General features: G+C 46.1%; 1 protein-coding gene and 1 long non-coding RNA gene across 8 annotated transcripts in view; one reads left to right on the top strand and one right to left on the bottom strand.

The window, feature by feature from the left end:
* The window catches only part of LOC111555366, a 41747-nt gene extending 20323 nt beyond the window's left edge, over window positions 1-21424 (bottom strand). Inside the window, exon 1 of one of the 2 annotated variants that reach the window (XR_002735522.3) lies at window positions 20849-21424. This is a non-coding gene — a long non-coding RNA (uncharacterized LOC111555366). The remainder of the gene's footprint in view (window positions 1-20848) is intronic. The other variant, XR_002735523.3, reaches the window with a different exon arrangement.
* On the top strand, window positions 1326-23475 carry CCRL2 (C-C motif chemokine receptor like 2). 6 transcript variants are annotated; one of them, XM_023231326.2, is made up of 4 exons: window positions 1327-2336; window positions 7483-9179; window positions 21341-21453; window positions 22020-23475. In XM_023231326.2, exon 4 carries the CDS (start codon window positions 22032-22034, stop codon window positions 23064-23066), a length of 1035 nt encoding a protein of 344 aa, XP_023087094.1. In that variant the 5' UTR covers window positions 1327-2336; window positions 7483-9179; window positions 21341-21453; window positions 22020-22031; the 3' UTR covers window positions 23067-23475. The 6 variants fall into 6 exon arrangements, with proteins under 6 accessions (XP_023087097.1, XP_023087094.1, XP_023087095.1 ...); XM_023231329.2 differs by lacking the exon at window positions 21341-21453 and having other exon boundaries at window positions 1326-2336; XM_023231327.2 differs by lacking the exon at window positions 7483-9179.
* The last annotated feature ends 1 nt before the right edge of the window (window position 23476 follows it).

Raw genomic sequence — 23476 nt, 5'->3', positions numbered from 1 at the left:
TAGATAGATAGATAGATAGATAGATAGATAGATAGATAGATAGATAGATAGATAGAGAGACAGACAGACAGACAGACGTTGGTGTGTGTGTGTCTGATTGTGTGCATGCATTCCTCCTGCGGGAGATCAGGAACAGTGGGCAGTACGGAGTGACAAGAAGATCGGGAGGTACTCCCTCCAGCCCTCCCCTCTGCTCTGCCCTCCACTGGAGCAGAAGCAAAGCATGTGGTGAAGGAGAACAAGGATTCTCACCAGCCCAGTACCCGAGTGAATTAGTTATTTATTACTCCACAGTCCCCATTCACGTGTTAATTCCACATTTATTAAATGTTTACTGTTTGCAATGTCTATGTCAAGCTGTCAAGTGTAGTTTTTATTCTACAGGCCACAGGCACCCCCTGACAGTGTTAAAAAAAAGAGTAGCATTGAGACAGGAATAATAAGTGCGGTCACAGGAGAATGGAAAACTCCAGGCAGCAGTTCGGCTAGTAAAAAGGAAACTGTTGAAATAGGTGCATAATCTGGGAGTCAATAAGAACCTGAAAACCAAGGTGTGAGCCCAGGCTGGTTAACACTGACTGGATCCAACATGGCGCTGGGTTTGTCCTGGGTTTTGCCGAGAACCTCATTATACGCTCAATACCAAACCACACGCCCACCAGGGCCATTCCCTTTCCTGGAACACCCACGTTTGGTGTCAAAGTGGGTGGCACCACAGCTCTGAGAAATCTTTACCTTTTTCAGGAAACTTCATGAATATTCCACCCCTTGGCTAAAGAAACCCATAATGTAGAAGCCCCAAACCCTACTGGGCACAACTTTCTCTTGAGTATGCCTGCACTTCCCTTTCTTATTTTATTTATTTATTTATTTATTTATTTATTTATTTATTTACTTATTTATTTTTGAGACGGCGTCTCGCTCTGTTGCCCAGGCTGGCATGCAGTGGTGCGATCTCAGCTCCCTGCAAGCTCTGCCTCCAGGGTTCAGGCCATTTTCCTGCCTCAGCCTCCGGAGCAGTGGAGACTACAGCTGCCTACCACCACGCCCGGCTAATTTTTTGTATTTTCAGTAGAGATGGGGTTTCACTGTATTTTATTTTATTTTTGAGACAGGGTCTCACTTTGTCGGCTCACTGCAACCTCCACCTCCCGGGCTCAAGCAATCCTCCAACCTCAGCCCCCTGAACAGCCTCCTGAATGGGAGAACAGGCATGCACCACCACACCCGGCTAATTTTTTGTATTTTTTTGTAGAGACGGGATCTTGCCATGTTACCCAGGCTGGTCTTGAACTCCTGGACTCAGGTAATCAGCCTGCCTCCACCTTCCAAAGTGCTGGGATTACAGGAATGAGCCACCCCTCCAGTCACACTCCGCTTTCTTGAGTGCGTGCATTTTGCTTTGCAATAAGTCTCTCTACTTTCACTTTTCTAACTCGTCCTTAAATTCCTTCTTGTGACAGTGTCAAGACCCTCGACACCAGCTGGAGTCAAGGTCTCACCAGTGTTTAGGGACCTCTCGTAATCCACTGGTATCAGCATGATCAGATTTGCTTTTTCAGAAAAAGCTTTCTGTCCATAGGACAAAGGGAAGTGACTCAAAGAAGGAGCAGGAGGAGTCACAAGCTCCCTGCCTGACAAGGCCTGGACTACGGCAGAGGCAGTGAGATGGTGAGAAAGCGAGGGTATGCAGCCAGCCAAATCCAGAATATAGAAAGTTCTACAGGAAAAAGTGGGGCCAACGTGGAACAGGGGGAAAAGAGTTGTTGCACATTAACAGTACAATGCAATGCACTGGCTTTGTTTATGTCCAGGTTAGAACAAACCAATGAGAAAGCACATCTATGAGACTACTGAAGCAATCTGAACACTGACTAGATATAATATTATGTTCATTATGCTTTAATTTGGGGTACAATAATGTTTTTGTAGCTATTTCTAAAGAGTCCTATCTCTTAAGGATACACTCTAAAATACCAGTGGAAAATAATCCAGTGGGGTGAGAGGGAGAGGGAAGGGAGAGGAGCATAGATGAAACAATTTTGGCATATGTTTGTAATTGTTGAAACTGAGTGATGGGAATATGGAGAATTAACATATTAATGCTATTTTCTGCCCACGTAATATTTGAATATTTTCATAACAAAGTTGAGAGAGAGATAAAGAGAGAAAAGAGAAAAGAAGAGAAGAGAGAAGAGATGAGGGAAGTGGAGGAAAAAGAGCTTTCTGCCAAGGACCATTGCAATGGACACAAATGAAAAAGACTACCTTCCTACCATGAATTCTAGGTGTGCACTACCCAAGATGCATCCATCGGATTCTTGCTTCCAGAAATGGTGAGCATGATGCAACCCCACAGAGGCAGTGCCCTGGAGAATAGACCCATGACCATCCAAGGAAGATGCCCCATCACAGAACTGCCCTGGGTCATGTGTTTTCCAAGTCCATATGTCCAGTAGTTCCTTCTTTCCTGTGACCAATGCCACCAATCTTCCAGCACTGGCCTGTATTGCTAGGCAAACTTGAGCCATCCTCTGCTTCTTGCAACTTGTGCCTGAACTAACATGGACGCAAAGTCCCCACTTCTCCCATATTCTCAGAATGAAGTAGTTCTGCCTCCACACTTTAGGTGCTAGAGGCAAGTGGATTGCTTGAGCTCGAGTTCAAGACCAGCCTGAGCAACATGGCAAAACCCCATCTCTACAAAAAATACAAAAAGTAACCAGGGGTGGTGGTGTGAGCTGTAGTCCCAGCTACTCAGGAGGCAGAGCAGGAGGATTTCTCGAGCCCTGAAGGTGGTTGTGTTACACGCATCCATGTGAAGAGACCACCAAACAGGCTTTGTGTGAGCAACAAAGCATTTTAATCACATGGGTGCAGGCAGACTGAGTCCGAAAAAGGAGTCAACAAAGGGAGATAGGAGTGGGGCAGTTTTATAGGATTTGGGTAGGTAGTGGAAAATTATAGTTAAAGGGGGTTGTCCTCTTGCAGGGAGGGGCAGAGGTCACAAGGTGCTCAGTGAGAAGCTCCGGAGATTCATGTCCAGGAGAAGGAATGTCACAAGGTTAATCACTCAGTTAGGGTAGGGCAGGAACAAATACAATGGTGGAATGTCATCTGTTAAGGCAGAAACTGGGTATTTTCACTTCTTTTATGGTTCTTCAGTTGCTTCAGGCCATCTGGATGTGTACGTGCAGGTCACAGGGGATATGATGGCTTAGCTCGGGCTCAGAGGCCTGACATTCCTATCTTCTTATATTAATAAGAAAAACAAAACGAAATAGTGGTGAAATGTTGGGGCAGCGAAAAATTTTGGGGGTGGTATGGAGGGACAATGGGCGATGTTCTCAGGGCTGCTTCAAGCAGGATTGGGGCAGCGTGGGAAACTAGAGTGGGAGAGATTAAACTGAAGAAAGATTTTGTGGTAAGGGGTGATATTGTGGGGTTGTTAGAAGGAGCATTTGTTGTATGGAATGATTGGTGATGGCCTGGATGTGGTTTTGTATGAATTGAGAAACTAAACGGAAGGCACAAGGTCTGAGTAAGAGAAGGAGAAAAACAGGCATTAAAGGACTAAGAATTGGGAGGACACAGGACATCCAATTAGAGAGTGCCCAAGGGGATTCAGCAAAATTATTTGCTTGGTTGGTGAGTTTTTTGTCGCTATACTTGAGTTTTTTTACATTGTCATATACCAGGCCAGATTGATTTAGGTAAAAACAACATTCTTCATTTAAAAATATACAGAGTTCTCCTTTCTCAGCAGTGAGCTAGTCAAGGCCTCAGTGGTTTTGGAGGAGAGAGAAATGCAAAGCCAGCAATTGTTTGTTAAAGAATGAGTATAAAAGTAAAGAATAGGACTTCATCAGGGTGAAAGTATTGGAGGGTGCCCTGTTAGCAAAGATCATCTATCCACTCCAAGAGGGAGTCAAGAGTGGCGGACTGGGGATAGTACCAGGAGATATGCACTATGATGGTTTGGAGAAAAAGTGTAAACCGGCAGTGCAAACAGGGGCAGGGCATTTATGAGTAGTTGAGAATGGTGAATAGGAGTGTGACTAGACAGAAGATAGTAGAGATGACAAATTTTGGGGGCACAGTCCAAGTAGTGGGGGTGACTGCATAGAGCTCTGTTGCAAAAAGTAAGGTAAGGATGAATAGACTTAATAGACTGAAGGGATGTATTAGGCTCGTAAGAGTTATTACTGTTCTTCAGAAATGCAAGCGAGTTTAAGGGAAGTAGGGGTGAGTACTTGTGACTTCCAGGAGGAAGAGGAGAGATCACTCTGGCTGTCTGATGGTCACAGCTTTATTCTGGAACGGTGAACCGAATAGGGAGGGTCCTGCAGACAGATGGCAGTTGGGGTGCTATCAATGACCAGGTAGGGTCCAGTCCATCAAAGCTGTAGAGTCTGAGGGGTCAGACTTGAGAAGGACTGATTGTCCAACTAAGGTATCTTCAAATGGCTGGGAATTTGGAGGAGGCAAGAGAAGATTAGCAGCCTGGAGAATTTCCTGTCTAGCCTGCTGGAGGACTGGAAGATAAAGGCAACAGATCATGGGCCTGGCTCCTGTGTGAGGACCCCAGCAGCACAGCCTTGTATTTCAGCTGTGTGTAAGGAAAAAGGATGGGATGAGTCAGGGAGTGCTAGTGTGGGAGTTGTCTCCAGGGCCTTTTTGAGAAAGTGAAAGGAAGAATGGGGAAAATAATTACAGTCTATGGGATTATTTAATTACCCTTTGTGAGCTTGTAAAGTGGTTTGGTTAGGATAGCAAAGCCTGATATCCAGAGTTGGACGTATCCAACAATGCCTAAGAAGGAAAGGAGTTGTTGCTTGGTGGTGGGGGTTGGGATCTGGAAGATTCACTGAATACAGTCTGCAGGAAGGCTGTGTGTATGTTGATGCAGCATTACACCAAGATAGGTAATGCTAGGGTAAGAAATGTGTGCCTTGGAGGGGGATACTTGGTACTCCTTTGAGTAGAGATATTGAAAAAGCAGGATAGTGTCCTGCTGGGAAGATTGGTAAGAGGGGCTGCAAAGAAGAAGATCGTCAAAATATTGAATAAGGTAGGAGGCAGATGGGCAAAAAGAAAGCAGATCATGAGAAAGGGCCTGGCCAAAGTAGTGTGGCTGTCCCTGAAGCCTTGGGGCAGAACAATCCAGGTAAGTTGTTGGGACTGGTGGGTGTCAGAGTCAGTCCAAGTAAAGGCAAAAAGAGGCTGGGAGGAGGGATGCAAGGGGACAGTAAAGAAGGCATCTTTGAGGTCGATAACAGAATAGAGTTGTGGAAGGTGGTATTGAAGATAGGAGAGTGTATGGGTTTGGCACTATAGGATGGATGGGAAGGACGATTTGATCAACAAGGCGAAGATCCTGAACCAACCTGTAAGACTTGTCCGTTTTCTGGACGAGTAGGAGAGGGGATTTGTAAGGAGAATTTGTAGGCTTTAAGAGGCCATGTTGTAACAAGCAGGTGATAAAGGCTTTAACCCTTTTAAAGCCTGCTGTGGGATGGGATATTGGTGTTGAGTGAGGTAAGGGTGATTACATTTTAATGGGATGATAAGGAGTGCATGATCGGTCACCAAGGTAGGAGTAAAGGTATCTTATACTTGTGGATTAAGCTGGGGAGATACAAGGGGAGGATGTGAAAGAGGTCTTGAGTTGGGTAAAAGTGAAGCAATAAGATGTCGCTGCAGCCCAGGAATGGTCAGGGAAGCAGATAATTTGGTTAAAATGTCTCGGCCTAATAAGGGAACTGGGGAGGTGGGGATAACTGAAAAAGAGTGCTTAAAAGAATGTTGTCCAAGATGGCACCAGAGTGGGGAAGTTTTAAGGGGTTTAGAAGCCTGGTTGTCAATACCCCCAACAGTTATGGAGGCAAGGGAAACAGGCCCTTGAAAAGAAGGGTAATATGGAGTGGTAGCCTCTGCATCGATTAAGAAGAAGACAGACTTACCCTCCACTGTAAGAGTTACCTGAAGTGTCTGTGATGGTCCAGGAGGCTTCCCAGGCGATTGAGCAGTATCAGTCTTTAACTGCTAAGCCAAGAAGATCTGGGAAGGAGTCAGTCAGAGAGCCTTGGGCTAGAGTTCCAGGGGCTCTGGGAGTGGCTGCTGGGCAAGTTAAATAGTCCAATTTCCAGTGGGGTCTCTCACAGATGGAACATGGCTTAGGAGGAATCCTGGGCTGCGGGCATTCCTTGGCCCAAGGGCCAGATTTCCGGCACTTGAAGGAAGATCCTGGGGGAGGTGGTCCTGGAGGAACACCTGGCCGCTGCGGTTTAGGTGTTTTGAAGTTCTCATGTGCTGGAGATGTGGCTGGAGTTTCTCGTACAGCGGAGGCAAGTAATTGCAACTCAGAAATATGTTGCCACTTGGCTGCCTCTTTTCTATTATTGTACACCTTGAAGGCGAGGTTAATTAAATCCTGTTGTGGGGCTTGAGGGCTGGAATCTAATTTTTAGAGCTTTTTCTAATGTCAGGAGTGGATTGGGTAATAAAATGCATATTGAGAATAAGGCAGCCTTCTGGCCCCTCCGGGTCTAGGGTGGTAAAGCATCTAAGGGTGTTGTCAAACAGGCCATGGGCTCAGCTGGGTTTTCATATTTGATGAAAAAGAGCCTAAACGCTAACTGATTTGGGAGAGGTCGGCTAAAGAAAAAGGAGCATTAACCTTGACTATGCCTTTAGCTCCAGCCACCTCTCCAAGAGGAAATTGTTGGGCAGGTGGGGGAGGGCTAGTCGCGGAACGAAACTGGAAGCCAGACCAGGTGTGAGGAGGGGAGGTGATAGAAGGATTATAGGGTGGGGCAGCAGAGGCTGAGGAAGAACTGGGACCTGGCTCGGCCTGTCGAGGAGCAGCCTGGGGAGAAGGGGAGAGGTCAGATGGGTCCGTAGAAAAGGAGGATTCAAAGGACTCAGAGCTTGGGGTGGAGACTGAAGGGACAGACAGGAGAGAAAGGAGAAAGATTTGGGACAAGTTGCCCTGGGAGCACAGACTAGGGAGGGACAGATGTGTAAAGAATGCCTGGATGTCAGGCATCTCAGACCATTTGCCCATTTTAAGACAAAAATTGTCTAGATCTTATAGGATGGATAAATCGAAAGTGTCATTCTCCGGCCACTTGGAACTACTGTCGAGTTTGTAGTGGGGCCAAGTGGTATTACAGAAGAAAATAAGATGTTCAGGTTTTAAAAAGAGTGTATAAAAGAATGTTGGAAGTGGTGTGGCTCAGCAAAAACCTGAGAACAAAGAATGAGCCTTCTGATATCTCATGGTTAAATCAGCACAAATGAAACCATTTTATAACCAAACAATCTTTTCCCTCCTGAGCTGCATTTGTTCTAGAACCCATTTAACCCTTCCTAACATGTTCAATCCAGCCCTGTGATTTTTCAGTCAAATTCAAGATACATAGGATTCCTTTTCTGTTCAGTGCTCCCCAGCCAATCTTTTTCTCTTCCCCCACCCCACAGTTACCAATTCCAGTGTTTCAGTTCTCAGCAGAGGACGACAGTTCCACCAGAAGACATCTAGTGTTATCTGGAGACACTTTAGTTATCCCAGCTGAGGGCACAGTGCTGCTGGCATCTAGTGGATGAAGGTCAGGAATGCACCTCAACATCCTGGAACACTCGGGACAATCCCCCACAACAAAAACCTATCCATCCAGAACATCAACCGGGCTGTGGTTGAGGAGGCCTGCTCTAGTGCTTCCTCCTTGCTGTATCCTCATCAAGGGGGCTCGGGGCCCCCCTTGATGTCAGGGGCTGCTACAGGCTCCTGGCAGATTTCAGCGACTTACTCCAGACTCATGGAACATTCAGGATTCTTAGCATGGACACAGGAGACTCAGGCTGTCGTAAGAACTCTCTTTTTCTTCACCCACTCATTCTCATCACTCCACCATTTCCACTGCCTTCCCAAATGCCCTTCGTGAGTCCCACCAGGGGCCAGAACACCACCCTCTCAAGCCTCCCCAGTGGCGCGCACACAACTGGAGAACTGTCTCCCAGCTGGCAAGGCGTCTTGAGATTCCAGCACTTCTCAGTCTTTCCCAGCTTGTTTGTATATGGAGTGGGGTGGGTTCTCTCACACAGGAGAAATTACAAGGAATTACGTGAGGGGAATACAGGAATTTCTGTGGAAACGGTGTGTGAGAAAACATGGGAAGAAAACAACTTCAGGAAATAGTAAGTGACATCTTGAGAGCAGAAAGTGAGAAGGGAGCAGAAAGAAATGCGGCTGGAACCTGGGAAGGAGAGGACAGGTGGGGATGGCCTTGCACACTGTGGGCATTGAGGAGTGTGGGCCCGTGGCGTGGGTGGAGTTTCAAGCCAGGGAGAAGATTCCTGTTTTGAACTTTAGATTGGCCCTGGCAATGTGGAGACTGTATTGGAGGAAGGCAAGAATGGAGGAGACCCCCTAGGTGGAGGTTTGGCAATGCTCTCTCCAGAATATAGAAGCCTCTTCCAAGGTAGGAAAGCCCTGAGTGGAGAGAAGTTAATGGATCTGAGGGCTGCAAGGGAGGACTTGGATCATCAGGACTTTTAGGGAGGCATATGGTCAAGGCTTGAGTCCTGGCCCATTGGAAAGGAGAGCACTGGTTTTAGGATGTGGGTCAATTAGTTTGGTTTTCAGGACAGGCTGAGTTGGATATCCTGGGGGACCTGCAGGTGGCAGTGTCGGGGGAAGCTGGATGTGCTAACATTGAACTCAGCAGAATGAGTGGAGATCTACATCTGGGGTCACAGGCAGTGGATGCCGTAGGGTGGACTCAATAGATCAAACAGAACCCCGAGGAAGACAGGCAGCAAAGGGAGCCCTAAAGAACAATGAGGAGATGTGCCAAGAAAGAGCCAAATCCAGGGCTTTGTAGCAGCCCAGGTGAGAGGGCTTGGGGAGTAAGAGTAAGTGTCAGCAATGTCAAATGTTGCAGAGACATAGAGTAAGACAAAATAGGAAAAAACATCCATGGAACCCTGTGATGCAATCACAATGCAGAACGACTTTATAACTCCTGCCTGGTCTTCTCCTCTGCCCACTCATGGCAAAGGAATACAAAGTAATGTTCCCTCCTTCCGCTAGAAAAGCACAACTTCTGCCCCCAAGCTCTGGGCTCTCCGGAGAGGACAGGACCAGCCTCTGAAGTTTGAAGGTCCTGGTTTACCAGGTAGGGAAGGAGCCCTTTCCAAGACCCTTTCCAGAAGGTGGGACTGAGATGGGAACTGTGGACTCTGTGCAGATGTAGGAGCTGGCTCCAGTCAAGTGCTAGGAAGCTGTGGGTCCTGGGAAGGGAGAGGCTCTGGAGCCTCTGTGGAGACTCTGGGACTGTCTTTGGGGGAGACGTGAGCAGGAAGAAGCAGGGCCTTGACAGTCCCCAGCTTAGGGGCCTCACCATCCAGACTGAAGACCAGGCCCAAACCCTTTCCTGTACAGTTGCAATGTGTCATTTAATTTTACTAAAGGGAATATTTCTTGAATGAGGATGCTACTTAATGTATTAATTTTTACCTGTATTCATAAAAGAAATTTTTCTTGTCTATTTAAGATTACTCATATCAGACCAGTGTCTGTCCAACCCGACTGACCCTGTGAAAACTGGGCACTTCACACTCCAGTGATGATGGATGAGTTCCCAGCAGCATAGTTTAGGGGAGCGAGTGGGCAGTGTGGCCTCCTGTGCACGTGACTTCCTCCTTCGGTGTGCCCATATGTGGGTTCCGTGGTCTTGTGACACTGTGGCTTTAGAAATTTCAGTTTCCATTTTCTATCATTCAGAGTAAATGAAATTTGCAGGAAATTCAGAACCCTCTTCCTGTACAGTGGATGCTGTGGGACTCTGCCCAGATGTCCTCTTCAAGTCAATGCATCTCTCCATGCCCCCATCCCTGTAGATGGGAACAGAGGGGCTAGAACTCACAGCTACTCCCCTTTGTGGGAACTGGAGCTGCCTGCCCAGGCCCCCTTCCCAGGGATGGCTGAGCCAATGACTGGCTAATGTCGGATTGCAGAGGTCTGGCGCCCTCCCCTCAATTCCTAATTCCTTGTAGGAATAACTGAGGCCTCCTCTGTGACCACATGGGCAGCTTTCCCTCTGCCCGGTCCTGTCTTGTTCTCTCCTTTTCAGTTGTGTCTCCTGGAAACCCTCCCTACAAGTCTGCTGCACACAACCCTCCTTCTCAGAGAGCCTGAGCCCTGGATTCCCAGGAATCCAACCTAAAATAGTCTGGCTCTTGGTTTCAATTTTCCCTTTCACTAAGACTCAGTCACAGGTGCCAATAAGTAATACAATGTCACCACCTTGAATTCTATCACTCTCTCTTTTCTTGCCCCATCTCTGAGAGACAAGTAAGTGATCCCTCAAGAACCTGAAAAGCAGACATTAGGAGGAAAGGAGGAGGGGGGTAGAGGCCCACTCCTCACCTGGCCAGCTCGCATCCATGCGTCCTTGACTGAGATGACACCTTCCCTGGGGAAATTTCCCCCGCCCCTCCTGAGTCAGGCTGGGTGCCCTTGAGACGGCTCCCATCGCTCCTGTGTGCTCCCCCAGCTTGGCACATGACTCCCTGAATTATAATCAGTTCTGCACCTGAATCTCCCTCTAGAATGTCAGTGCCATGAGGACAGAGGATGGTTCCGCTTTGTTCACTATTTTCTCACCAGGGTCTGGCAAAGTTCCTGGGACTTGGGAGAGGTGTCCTTCAGGAGTTTGGCAGACGCCAAACAGCACACTTAGGTAGGCAACTGAGGCGAGTTTAATGAAGGATTCTATACAAAGATTTGGAAAGGGCATAGGGAGGCCACAATACACAGTATGGTGCCTGGTGCCAGTGAGAGCAGGTCACCATTCCCACTGCAAGGCCAGATGGAGCAAGGGGCGGAGCTGTCTGACAAGAGCCGCCCTTATGTCAAGGGACACATCAGCCCACTGAGACCCCATCAGGAGGGAGCCAGGGCCTGATTCCCCTGACCTTGCTCTCCAGTCTTCTGCCTAAAATTCCCCATCAGCCAAACACAACTGAAAATCAAAAGACAGGGGAGCCTGCTGTTAACAAGGTGAGCTTCCCCCGGAATAAAACTGGGTAGAGTGGAGAATGGATATGGAAGGGCAAAAGGAAGATCTGTAAGACAGTGGGCACTAAATACCTACGAGATGAATAAAGGGACCACATTTTACAACAAATGTTCATTGAAACGCTACTCAATGGAAAGAGACCATTTCGGTTACCGTCTGATGCAGACAAATCAAAGGCCACACACATCAAAAAGGCCATGTCAGTGTAACTCTGACATGGGGCAGACAGCAAGGCTGAAGGTTATGGGATACGGGGAGCTGGAACTGAGAGATCCTGATGTAAATCTAGCACCTGGGGAAAGGGGGACTAGAAGAAATTCACCCACAGGCAGAGGAAAACACAAATACCTACTTTTGCCTAGGCTTTAAGTGGTAGGGGAAAAAGTCTCTGAGAACACAAAACCTGTGCTTCATGCACAGGTTTATAATACCCTCAAAATGAAAGACCCCAAAACCAGGCAGGAAAAATTCATATCAGGCCATTGATGCCCTCAATGTTCCTGGCTGAAACAAATGCAAAACGCCTCTGGAAAGGAGTGCTCCCACTTCAAGCCAGGAAAAGCTACTGCAGAGAAAATAATCCCCAATCAAAACACACTCACAATGAAACTGCAAGACACACAAGGAAATGGATCACCCTGAGTGATAGCTGGCAGAGCTAATAAACCTCTGTAAACCTCTAACAAAGCTCTACACACTAGTAGAACCCTTAAAGATTTGATTAAATCATTACTTTATTGAAAATATGTTTATAAAAAATCAAAATCCTAAAAAAGCAACAAATTTTATATCAGAGCCAATTAGGTATATACAAGGGTGTATCTCACTCTTGTGGAATTTGTCTTATTGCCCTAACTCAGCACATTGTCCTGGCCTATGAAAAGTCCTAGAAACCCTTCTACCCTCTGGAATGTAGGAGCTTTAACTCAATAGGGTTTTTAAACTCCTTTTTCTTGTCTTGTTTTTCTTTATTTTTTTCCATTTTTTCAAGTCAAACTGAAGAAATATTTTTCTTTTCTTTCTAGGAATGCATACTCACCCTCCAAGACCACTTGTCTCCTAATTGGAGAGTATTAGACAATTCTCAGGATTTCTTTATTTTCCTTCTTTCTTCCACAGGATTGGGAAACCCAGTAGGATTGGGCTTAGGTATGTCTCTAAAGCACCACGTTTCAACATTTTGATGTAAGACTGTGCCCTATTTCTTGTTCAGTTGCTGCCAGCAGATTTTATAGTTTTAAAACTAGTTTTTGTCATTGAGATGTTAGAGGAGGAAGGAGTCTGCTATCCTGCTTTACTCATCTTCATCTACACTACACTGTCATCTTCACTGCAAAGTCCTGTATTAATGTTTTTAGATTCTGTAACGTTTTAACAGGTGTCAAAAAAATCTTAAGCACCACTTCAGCTTGGGAATCTCTAAATGTAATGGTGTTTGTGGGCTGGACTGATGTCTGGGTTTTATTGTTGTTGTTATTGTCTATAGTATTGGAGAGTCAGGAGATCCTGGACACTTCCTGTTCATGGGCACATGATGCATTAGCTGCCCCAGCAGCTGATTACATTTAACCACAAGGATATGTGGGTGAACCCAGGGAGACCAATCTCAGTGGAATGGTGGGGGCAGAAGCCAGGCTGCTGAGTGTAGAGTGGGGAATGAGCAGTGATGAAGTAGAAACAGAGTTTGGACAACTAATGAAGCTGCCTGGAAGAGGGGGACAAGAGACATTGGTCAGACCAATGTTTGAGGTCAAGGGTGGGTTTGTAATCTTTATTTAAGGGAGAGATCTGAGCATTTAAAAATTCTGAATAATCTAATGGAGAGGAAAAAGTTGGGACTCAAAGAAAATGTGGGAAAAAATGATGAAGGTTAAATGGAATGAGATCCAGAGTGCAGGGGGAGAGATTAGCCTTTGGTGTAAGAGCAGCAACTCTGCCTGTGGAGAGAGGAAAAATGTAGACATACCACAGTTGCACTTTAAGTTGGGGCCTGAGGAGTTGAGGAGTTCTGAGAAAAGCAGAAGATGAGATCATTTCCTGAGAGTAAACGTGAGTCATTAGAATGGGGGTGAAGAGACTGGAAGCTTTAGGCAGCTTGAAATAGTTGATGGAAAAATGGGATAAAGTGACATCTTGTGGCTGGGCGCGGTGGCTCAAGCCTGTAATCCCAGCACTTTGGGAGGCCGAGACGGGCGGATCACGAGGTCAGGAGATCGAGACCATCCTGGCTAACACGGTGAAACCCTGTCTCTACTAAAAAATATTAAAAAACTAGCTGGACGAGGTGGTGGGCACCTGTAGTCCCAGCTACTCGGGAGGCTGAGGCAGGAGAATGGCGTGAACCTGGGAGGCGGAGCTTGCAGTGAGCTGAGATCCGGCCAGCCTGGGCGACAGAGCAAGACTCCGTCTCAAAAAAAAAAAAAAAAAAAAAAAAAGTGACAACTTGTCACACTCAGAAGAGTTGTCAGGGAATCTAGATGAATCTCTGGAAGTTAGTTGAAGATCTTAAAATACTGATGTATCTTGTCCACGTAGTTAAGTGGTTTTATTTATTTTTATTTTTTTGAAACAAGGTCTCACTCTGTCACCCAGGCTGGAGTGTAGTGGTAGCACAATCACAGCTCAGTGCAATCTCTGCCTCCTGGGCTCAAGCAATCCTCCCACCCCAGCCTCCTGGGCCTGGGACTACAGACACACACCACCACTCCCAGCTATGTTTTGTATATCTTGTAGAGACATGGTCTTGCCATATTGCCCAAGCTGGTCTTGAACTCCTGGGCTCAAGCAATCTGCCGACCTTGGCCTCTCAAAGTGCTGGCATTACAAACTTGAGCCCCGCTGCTAAGTGGTTTTATTTATTTATTTTTTATTTTTTTATTTTTTGGAGATGGAGTCTTGCTCTGTCGCCCAGGCTGGTGTGCAGTGGCACGATCTCGGCTCACTGCAAGCTCTGCCTCCTGGGTTCACACCATTCTCCTGCCTCAGCCTCCTGAGTAGCTGGGACTACAGGCACCCACCACCACGCTGGGCTAATTTTTTGAATTTTTAGTAGAGACAGGTTTCACCATGTTAGCCAGGATAGTCTCGATCTCTTGACCTCGCAATCCGCCCGTTTCAGCCTCCCAAAGTGCTGGGATTACAGGCTTGAGCCAGCTGCTAAGTGGTTTTAAACAGCTGTTCTCAGAAACACACACTCACAGAAAAAATGTAGAGGAGAATTTATCTAAGGCTGGATCTTCCAGAGAGGTCAGTGTGTTGACAAGAGAATGACTAAGTGATAGACTACTGGATTTCAGCTAGACAAAGAGGGATGTGACCGTGGGAGGGGCTGATAGTCAGAGGCTGGAGGCTTGATGAACAACACATATTACAGAAAGAATAAATGGAGTGAGAGAAACCAAAGGAGTAAAAGTTGTCATCAGAAAAGTGAGCAATTGTATCTTGAGAGTTCAGCGGTAAATCAATGGTAACAAACCTCAGCTGGGTACTAGTGGCATGAAACCGAAGGCCAGGGAGTTGAGTTAATGAGCTGAGACTTGGGCACCAGATGGGCATCCACATGGACAACTAAGCCACCAGGATGATATGGGACACTGGGGTGAATAGAAGCCCCTTATCCATGTGCACAAGTCTTGAATAAAATAGGGGCAACCAGGCAGTCAGTGGATGATAGCAGTGAGGTGGAGCAGAGGGCGATGTAGTCGGAGGACTGGAGCCCACAGCAGTCTCCTTTATATCTGGAAGGGAATTAATAGTCAAAAAGTGGCACTGAGGCCAAGGATGTCACCTTCTGACTCCCAAATCTGAGACAGATGTGAGAGGGAAGGAGTATCCTCAAGGGACAGAGATGGTGTGAATATTTTGGGCATAAATCAAAGATATCAGGGAGATTGTCAGAATTCAGGTTCCAGAGACATAGAGGAAAAGCATGGGAGAAAACGGAATATTGGGAGGTGAGGTTAGGGCAGAGGAAGCACAAGCAGAGAACAAGGAACAGAAAAAGTCATATGAGCTGAGGAGTTGGCCAAACATGACAGAATGGAAATATGATAGAATTAAGTGGCTTTATGTGTTCCAAAAGGACTGGTCCATGCAGGCCACGGGTAAATGGGAGGTAAGAAGAAAGGGGTTGAGATGCTGCAAAATGTATTACTTCATGGTAAGCAAAGGACTCAAGACTCTAGAAAATTATGTCCTTCCTTCCAAGACTATGTTAGTCCAAATCTTTCAAGATACAGAACCCAAGGTGGGGTCTGGCATACAAGAAGTGTAACAGAGGAAATGTCTGTGACATTTGCAGGACTGCAAAGGGAGCCAGGAGAAGCTGGGAAAGCCAGCAAGTCTGACTCCAAGTGAAGGAGATGGGGAAGGAAGTGAAGGTTTGGCTGAAGCATGTGCCAAAAGCACCCATCAGAGGAGTCCCTGTTCAAGAGATGGGCCTGTCATAGTGTCCCTAATAGGGTCATGGAGTGGGAGCAGCCCATGGAGGGCACAGCCTTGGCATGAATGCAGACATGGGTCTCAGAGTGCAGCAGCTGGGCCCCTCAGTCAATTACGCTCCCTCAGAGCTGGGGCAGGGGATGAACTAGACCACACAGTAATATTTATTTATTATTAATTAAATTAAAAATAGTAATTAATTAAATTAATTAATTACACTGTAATATTTGTATGTCTAAGGAAGCATTTCTCAGAATATTCTCACTGAACTTTTAGCCTATAAGTATCTATACAAAAATTTTAAAAGGGATTCGAAACATTTTGGGAAACACTCCATACTTTTCTTCCTCATGGAGGATCATAATCCCTATTAGCATATGAAGGGCTCTGAGAAGTCCTGTAGTAAAGAAATTTGCTTTAGTTTTCCAGTCCAGCTATTTTTCAAACTTAAATGAGCAATAGCCTCCCGTCCTTTTTTCTACACTTTTTAGCATACTGCAGAATAAACTGAACATGCATTGAGAAAGACTGCTTTAGGGAATAGTTAACACTATTTCACTCCCAGTAAGCACATATAAAATCTGTATTTCCAGGGTGGATTATCTACACAGTTGCATTTTAGAAGTATTATCTGCCCTCCCAGGTATCCCAGCTACTACTGGTTGGGTGCTGAGTGGAATTTTAGGGATCAGCCAACTACAGGAAAGAAAATCTGGGGCAGGATAAGATGGTCTCAGAAGCCGTAAAATTATATGCCGTTATTTGCCTCTTCGATCTTCTAATCAATATCAAACAATTAATTCAGAAGAAAATTGATTGTTTTCTAAAAGTAGTTTTTCTACATTTCCCATTAAGAAGCAGTGCTATTTAAAACTTACAATGGCTATTATGTGAGATTATCACTATCATAGTTTTTCTCTATACAAATTTTCTGTAACATTATTTGCTAATGAAAATTAGACAATGGATTGATTAATTGATAATCTAAGAAAGATTGTATTTGAAGAAGCCATAGTAAAGGACAGATTAAATTATCATCAGTCTAAACATTCTAATACTTATTTTTCTTTTTTTGAAACTTTCCACATTTGTTATTATGCATTTAAATAATAATTTTTTAGACTTTTATTTTAGGTTCTGGGGTACATGTGAAGGTTTGTTACATAGGTAAACTTTTGTCATGGGGGTTTGTTGTACAAATTATGTCATCACTCAGATATTAAGCCCAGTACTCGATAGGTATTTTTTCTGCTCCTCTCCCTCCTCCCACCCTCCAATCTCAAGTAGACCCAGTGTCCGTTGTTCCCTTCTTTGAGGTCATGTGTTCTCATCATTTAGCTCCCACTTATAAATGAGAATACGAGGTATTTGGTTTTCTGTTCCTGTGTTAGTTTGCTAAGGATAATAGCCTCCAGTTCCATTCATGTTTCCACCAAAAAAATGATCTCGTTCTTTTCATGGCTGCATAGTATTCCATGGTGTATATGTGCCACATTTTCTTTATCTAGTCTGTCATTGATGGGCATTTAGGTTGATTCCATGTCTTTGCTACTGTGAATAGTGCCGCAATGAACGTTCACATGTATGTTTCTTTATGGTAGAATGATTTATATTCCTCTGGGTATATACCCAGTAATGGGATTGCTGGGTTGAATGGTAGTTCTGTTTTTAGCTCTTTGGTCTAATACCTATTTCTCAAGATCAAGTTAGATCTCTAAAAAAGACATCATCCTAGCCTTCTCCCATCCTTTCTCTAAACTAAATTTAATGTGTGTATCAATCAGCATATAGTCAAGACAGAAACCACACCAGTAGTTTGAACAATAAACATTAAATATAAAGAGTTATTAACTTATAAAAGGGTATGAACTTCTAAAGGGGGTAAGGAAAACTCTAAAGAATGCAGGAATGGCAGATGTAGAGAGCAGCCACCACCTCTAAGCTAAGGCAGAGTAGCCAAAGAAGGGGCGAACTAAAAAATGCCCTCCCTCCCCAGTTGATCCACCCTTGTTGGAGGGGGTGTGGCTGCAATCCAATGGATGCCCAAGAAGTTTGCTGAGTTGCGGCAGGTTGGGGCTGGTGAGCAGGAAACTGCCCGAAGGGGTACCTGAGAGATTTCCAAGAACGTGGGCATGCCTATGGTGAGGAAGATGCTCTTGGGGTGCCAGCAAAATTTGCTAGGAAGCTACCCACTAGAGTGCCAGCAAAAGTCAGCAGGAAGCCACTGTCATGGTGTTGGCAAAATTCACCGGGCAGTGGGCACTGCAGGGTCTCCACCCAGCACTGGCAAATCAGCCAAAAGAACAAAAACAAAATAAAAACAAATCCTGGAACCAGAAAGAAAAAACTCTGCCTCTTACTGTGACCCTCTTATGCCTTCTACAGCAGCTGGCAAAGGGGAAATGTTTATGGGGTCCAGCTCTAGACTCACAAGGCAGAACACAGAAGAGTGGATGAAGAGCTGAAAGGCAATAAAGCGATAACTGGAGCCTCACATCCTTTGCCTTTTTTATTGAGGGTCAATATATTAAGAAGAATGTCTGCGTCTTCGGTAAAATCATTGCTAAGGTTATCACCCAGTGTGTGTTTTCCACCTCCCTGATATAAGAACTTAGTGACAAGAAAGAATGAGATAATGATCATGAACTATTGGACCTAACCATTTGTGGCTCTGGTGCCCATCTTCTCAGCAAGGCTTTCTCTCTCTCTCTCTCTCTCTCTCTCTCTCTCTCTTTTTTAGAAGGTGTCTCACTCTGTCACCCAGGCTGAAGTGCAGTGGCAGGATCTTGGCTCACTGCAACCTCTACCTCCTGGTTTCGAGTGATTCTCCTACCTCAGCCTCCTGAGTAGCCGGGATTACAGGCACCTGCCGCCACCCCTCCTGGCTAATTTTGGTATTTTTAGTAGAGATGGAGTTTTGCCATGTCAGCCAGCCTGGTCTCAAACTCCTGACCTCAAGTGATCCACCCATCTCAGCCTCCCAAAGTGCTGGGATTACAGGCGTGAGCCACCACACCCAGCTCTCAGCAAGGCTTTCTCTGACTACACTATTTAAAATGTGATCCCTGAGCCACCTTGGCCTCTCTTGCTCTCCTTCCCTGCTTCACTTTCTCCATAGCACTTCTCTCCTACTAACCTACAATTTACTTGCTTAGTTTCTGTCTGTAGAATGTGAGCTCCATGAAGGTCAGGATTTTTGCCTGTTTTGTCCATTGATGCATCCCCAGCACCTGGAACTGAGCTGGGCACAGGCTAGGCACTCTAGAAATACTAGCTGAATAATTCAGTTGAGTAAATGAGTGATCTACACGAAGTGGGGAATGAGAGTATACAGTGATAGTTCCTTCGACTAAAACTGGGGTCGAATTATAGTGATAAAGAGGAACTCAGACCTTCAAAGGTAAGGTTTGTGGGCCACTTGCCAAGGCTGCAGAATGTGGTGTCGTTTCACAAAGAGGAGGCCCTATTATGGCTTCAGATATTAGAATGATAAAGAGAACTTTCCTTTCCCCTCAACTACAGCCTTCTAAACTCTTCCTTCCTTCCTACGTAGATGAAGTTTCAAGGACCTCATGGCCTGAATGTGGACAGGCAGAATGCTGGGAATCAGGCAAAAATAAAATAACACTGAAAGTGAAGGCCATGCTAATATTAGGAAGTCAGGGTGATCCTGAATTTACAAAACATTTTTCTTTGGGAAACTTCACACCTCATTATTCTGTGTTTTTCCTTGGGAAATTTCACATCTCACATGATTCTGTGACATGTGATACATGAGGTGCCCAACTGCTGTTTTTGTCCTCCACTAATGAGGAAGAGTGTGTGTACTCCTGGGGTTTTGCAAGTTTCAAAGTCTGACTTGACTTTCATTCCTTTTTCTGGAACTGATCCATAAGCATGGAGAGTAAAGCTGCCCACACCTATTCATTCAAGGTCCTGAGTGTCCTGCCCAGCTGCAGGAGTTGGAGAGACCCAGGAGGAGGGGCCACTGCTGATCCCAGGCTGCAGGGGGTGGGAAGAGTGTCCCAGGGCATGGTGACCCCCACTCACTCAGTCACAGGAGACCCACACGAGAGAGAAGAGGGCACTTACAGCTTAGGTTCCCGCCAGCACCAACCCCTCTGCCATCGAACATCACCGTGTTTCTCTTTCTGCCTTGACTTTTGGCACACATGGAGTTAAATTTAATGCTCAATCACATATTTGTCTGGGCTCTTTCTATGTTTATTTTTCTCTTAATAGTTCTCTCTCTGCCCCTCCTCTTCCCGCCTCTCCTCCTCCTCCTTCTCCTCCTCCTTCTTCTTTTTTTTTTTTTTTTTTTCCAGGGACAGTGCCTCGCTCTGCCACCCAGGCCGGAGTGCAGAGTGGCATGATCGTGGCTCACTGCAGGCTTAAACTCCTGTGTTCAAGTGATCATCCCACCTCAGTCTCTCGAATGTCTGGGATTACAGGCACTTGCCACTGCATCTGGCTAATTTGTATATTGTTTATAGATATGGGGTCTCACTATGTTGCCCAGGCTGGCCACGAACTCCTGGGCTCAACCGACCCTCCCACCTCAGGCTTCTGAGCAGTTGAGACTATAGGAATGTGCCGCAGTGCCAGGCTAGTTTCTTAATTTTCTATTTTGACAGGTACACATTTTGTATTCAATCCTACCTCAGACACATCTGTGGTGTGAAAAGGATGTCGTTTAATCAATATATAAATTCTAAGCAAATAGGTCTGGTCCCCAAATTAGGTTAGTCGCAGCTGCTGAGTCGTTGACCCAAGAGAAGCTCATCTAGATTTTTTCAGTATTTTCAAGTTCCTCTTCTCAGTTCATCCTTCTTCCAAACCGTGCCCTCCCCCTCCCACCCTCTTCCCACAGCCTCCCCTCCCCACAGCCTCCTCCCACCATTCCAAATCTGGGCTGTTCTCTCAATTTCCTTCTCTCTGGCCTCAAACCTACAGTAGCCCCCAGCCTCAGTTTGGGGTTAAACTTGTCCCCCTCACATTCTCTCCCACGCGACTTGATGTCACCTCTGTGTCGTCACCACAGGGCTTTCCTCCTCTGGGTTCTCCTTTGCAGAGCGGCGTCAGCTCCCCTATGAGTTCCAGCAGCAATCACTTCTGGCTGCTGGCAAATCCCCTTGCTTTCCTCAATGTTGACACCCAGGGCAGCCCTATGCTCACTGCTGCTGAGGCCCCACCTCTGCCCCTGGCCTTTTCCCAACTGACATCACCCTGTAGCTTCCATTTCCCTGAAATTCTCTCTTGAGGCCTCAGTCTTTAGACAAAGCACACAGTGTCCCTCAAAAATGACAATAAAAACCCAAACACACTGTGACTCTCACGGCAGCTTCCTGGTCCCCATATCGAATCAGCCGGTGGGCTTCTGTAAACACTGGTGAGAGGCCACGTTAGAGGATCAGGACCCTCAGGTCTGGACTTGTGGTCACCATGAACATTCCTCTCTGCTGACGGTAGCTGATACCTGTCACCTACTCGGAGTGTCACATGCCACAAGCCAGAGGGTCTTGGCAGGTCTCAGCATCTTGACATCACTTCCTTGCTATCACTCAGAGCAGCAGTGACACAGTTCCCTTATCTCAGGCGGCCAGAAGACGACTGTCAAAGGTCACAGGGAAATCAAAGGCGGGGTACAGGGCCAGAGCGAGGAGGAAACAACTTCCCGGTTGCTCTCAGACGCTTCAGAGATCCTCTGGAGGCCTGGGGGAGCTTTTGAGTTCTTTATTTCAGTAGGTCCCTGAGCTCTGTGAGTGGCGGGGGTAGAGCCACCAGGGGAATCCACAGTGGTTTCTCGTGCCCCTCAGGGTCAGGAGCAGTCTGATCAAAAGGAGGCCATCCACGTCTGGGGCCATTCCCACAGCTCCCGGATGCTGGGTTTGGAGGCTGCGCCCTTCCCCCCCAGGAGCTCGGCCCAGTGGTAAGTCATCTGCGTGTCATCTATGTATTTAACCCCTCATGGCCACGTTGATGCTGAGCATGGTTTCACTTTTGCAAACATTTGTTTATACCCTTCACAAGAAAAACATCTCAGCTGTTACAGGAAGCTGCTTTGGGGGGCGAGGAAACTTCTTAAACATGCAGAAATTAGGATCTACACCGGTTTCTTAAAAGCAAGCCACGGTACTTGGTTCTCTTTAATTATATATTTTCTTCCATATTGTGTTCATGTAGGCAAGTCCTGTTTCTGCTGAAAGAAGGTAAGTTCTACAAAGACGGTGTCATGCCAGCTTTATTTCCCGTGGCACCTGGAACACTGCTAAGCACTTACATGCTTGACAAGTAGATTGAGGATGGTGCTGCTCTGGGGAAGTGGGCACACGTTAAAGAAATGTTTATTTCAGTCTTCTGAAATAGGGAACTCCTCTGGCTAAAATGTAGCTTCAGAAAGGGAAAGCGGGGCTGTTTGAATCGGGGTCCAGTTTGTTGTTTCCTCCAGGATAAGACAGCTGTTGGAGGGGAAAATCATCTCCCATTTCTCCGCAGGGCAGCCTGAATATGGCCAATTACACGCTGGCACCAGAGGATGAATATGATGTCCTCATAGAAGGTGAACTGGAGAGCGATGAGGCAGAGCAATGTGACAAGTATGATGCCTGGGCGCTCTCAGCCCAGCTGGTGCCGTCGCTCTGCTCTGCTGTGTTCGTGGTCGGTGTCCTGGACAATCTCCTGGTTGTGCTTATCCTGGTAAAATATAAAGGACTCAAACGCGTGGAAAATATCTATCTTCTAAACTTGGCAGTTTCTAACTTGTGTTTCTTGCTTACCCTGCCCTTCTGGGCTCACGCTGGTGGTGATTCCATGTGTAAAATTCTCATTGGACTGTACTTTGTGGGCCTGTACAGTGAGACATTTTTCAATTGCCTTCTGACCGTGCAAAGGTACCTAGTGTTTCTGCACAAGGGAAACTTTTTCTCAGTCAGGAGGAGGGTGCCCTGTGGCATCGTTACAAGTGCCCTGGCGTGGGTAACAGCCATTCTGGCCACTGTGCCCGAATTTGCGGTTTATAAACCTCAGATGGAAGACCCGAGATACAAGTGTGCATTTAGCAGAACTCCCTTCCTGCCAGCTGATGAGACATTCTGGAAGCATTTTCTGACTTTAAAAATGAATGTTTCGGTTCTTGTCTTTCCCCTATTTATTTTTACATTTCTCTACGTGCAAATGAGAAAAACACTAAGGTTCGGGGAGCAGAGGTATAGCCTTTTCAAGCTTGTTTTTGCCATAATGGTAGTCTTCCTTCTGATGTGGGCGCCCTACAATATCACACTTTTCCTGTCCACTTTCAAAGAACATTTCTCCCTGAGTGACTGCAAGAGCAACTACAACCTGGACAAAAGTGTTCTCATCACTAAACTCATCGCCACCACCCACTGCTGCGTCAACCCTCTCCTGTATGTCTTTCTTGATGGGACATTTAGGAAATACCTCTGCCGCTTTTTCCATCGGCGTAGTAACACCCCACTTCAACCCAGGCGGCAGTTTGCACAAGGCACATCGAGGGAAGAACCTGACCATTCCACCGAAGTGTAAACTAGCATCCACCAAAGGCAAGACGACTAAACATGGATTTTCATCTTTTTGCATTATTTCACGTAAATTTTTTACACACTTGGATACAAAATCAGATACAGGAAGAAAAGGGAGAGGTGAGCTAACATTTGCTAAGCATTGAATTTGTCTCAGGCACCGTGCAAGGCCCTTTACAAACATGAGCTCCTTCGCCTCCTACGACTTGTCCATAGTGTGGATGGGACTAGTCTCATTTCTCTGAGAAGGAAACTGAGGCTCAGAAATTTGTCTAAGATCACACAAGTAGGAAGTGGCAGAACTGATTCTCCAGCCCTGGTAGCATTTGCTCAGAGCCTATGCTTGGTCCAGAACGTCAAACTCCAAACCCTGGGGAAAAACTGCATGAAATAAATGTATTTTAAAACATCTAT

The sequence above is a fragment of the Piliocolobus tephrosceles genome, chromosome 2 (assembly GCF_002776525.5).
Source record: "Piliocolobus tephrosceles isolate RC106 chromosome 2, ASM277652v3, whole genome shotgun sequence".
Lineage (NCBI taxonomy): Eukaryota > Metazoa > Chordata > Mammalia > Primates > Cercopithecidae > Piliocolobus > Piliocolobus tephrosceles.
This window is presented reverse-complemented; position numbering and strand designations above follow the sequence as displayed.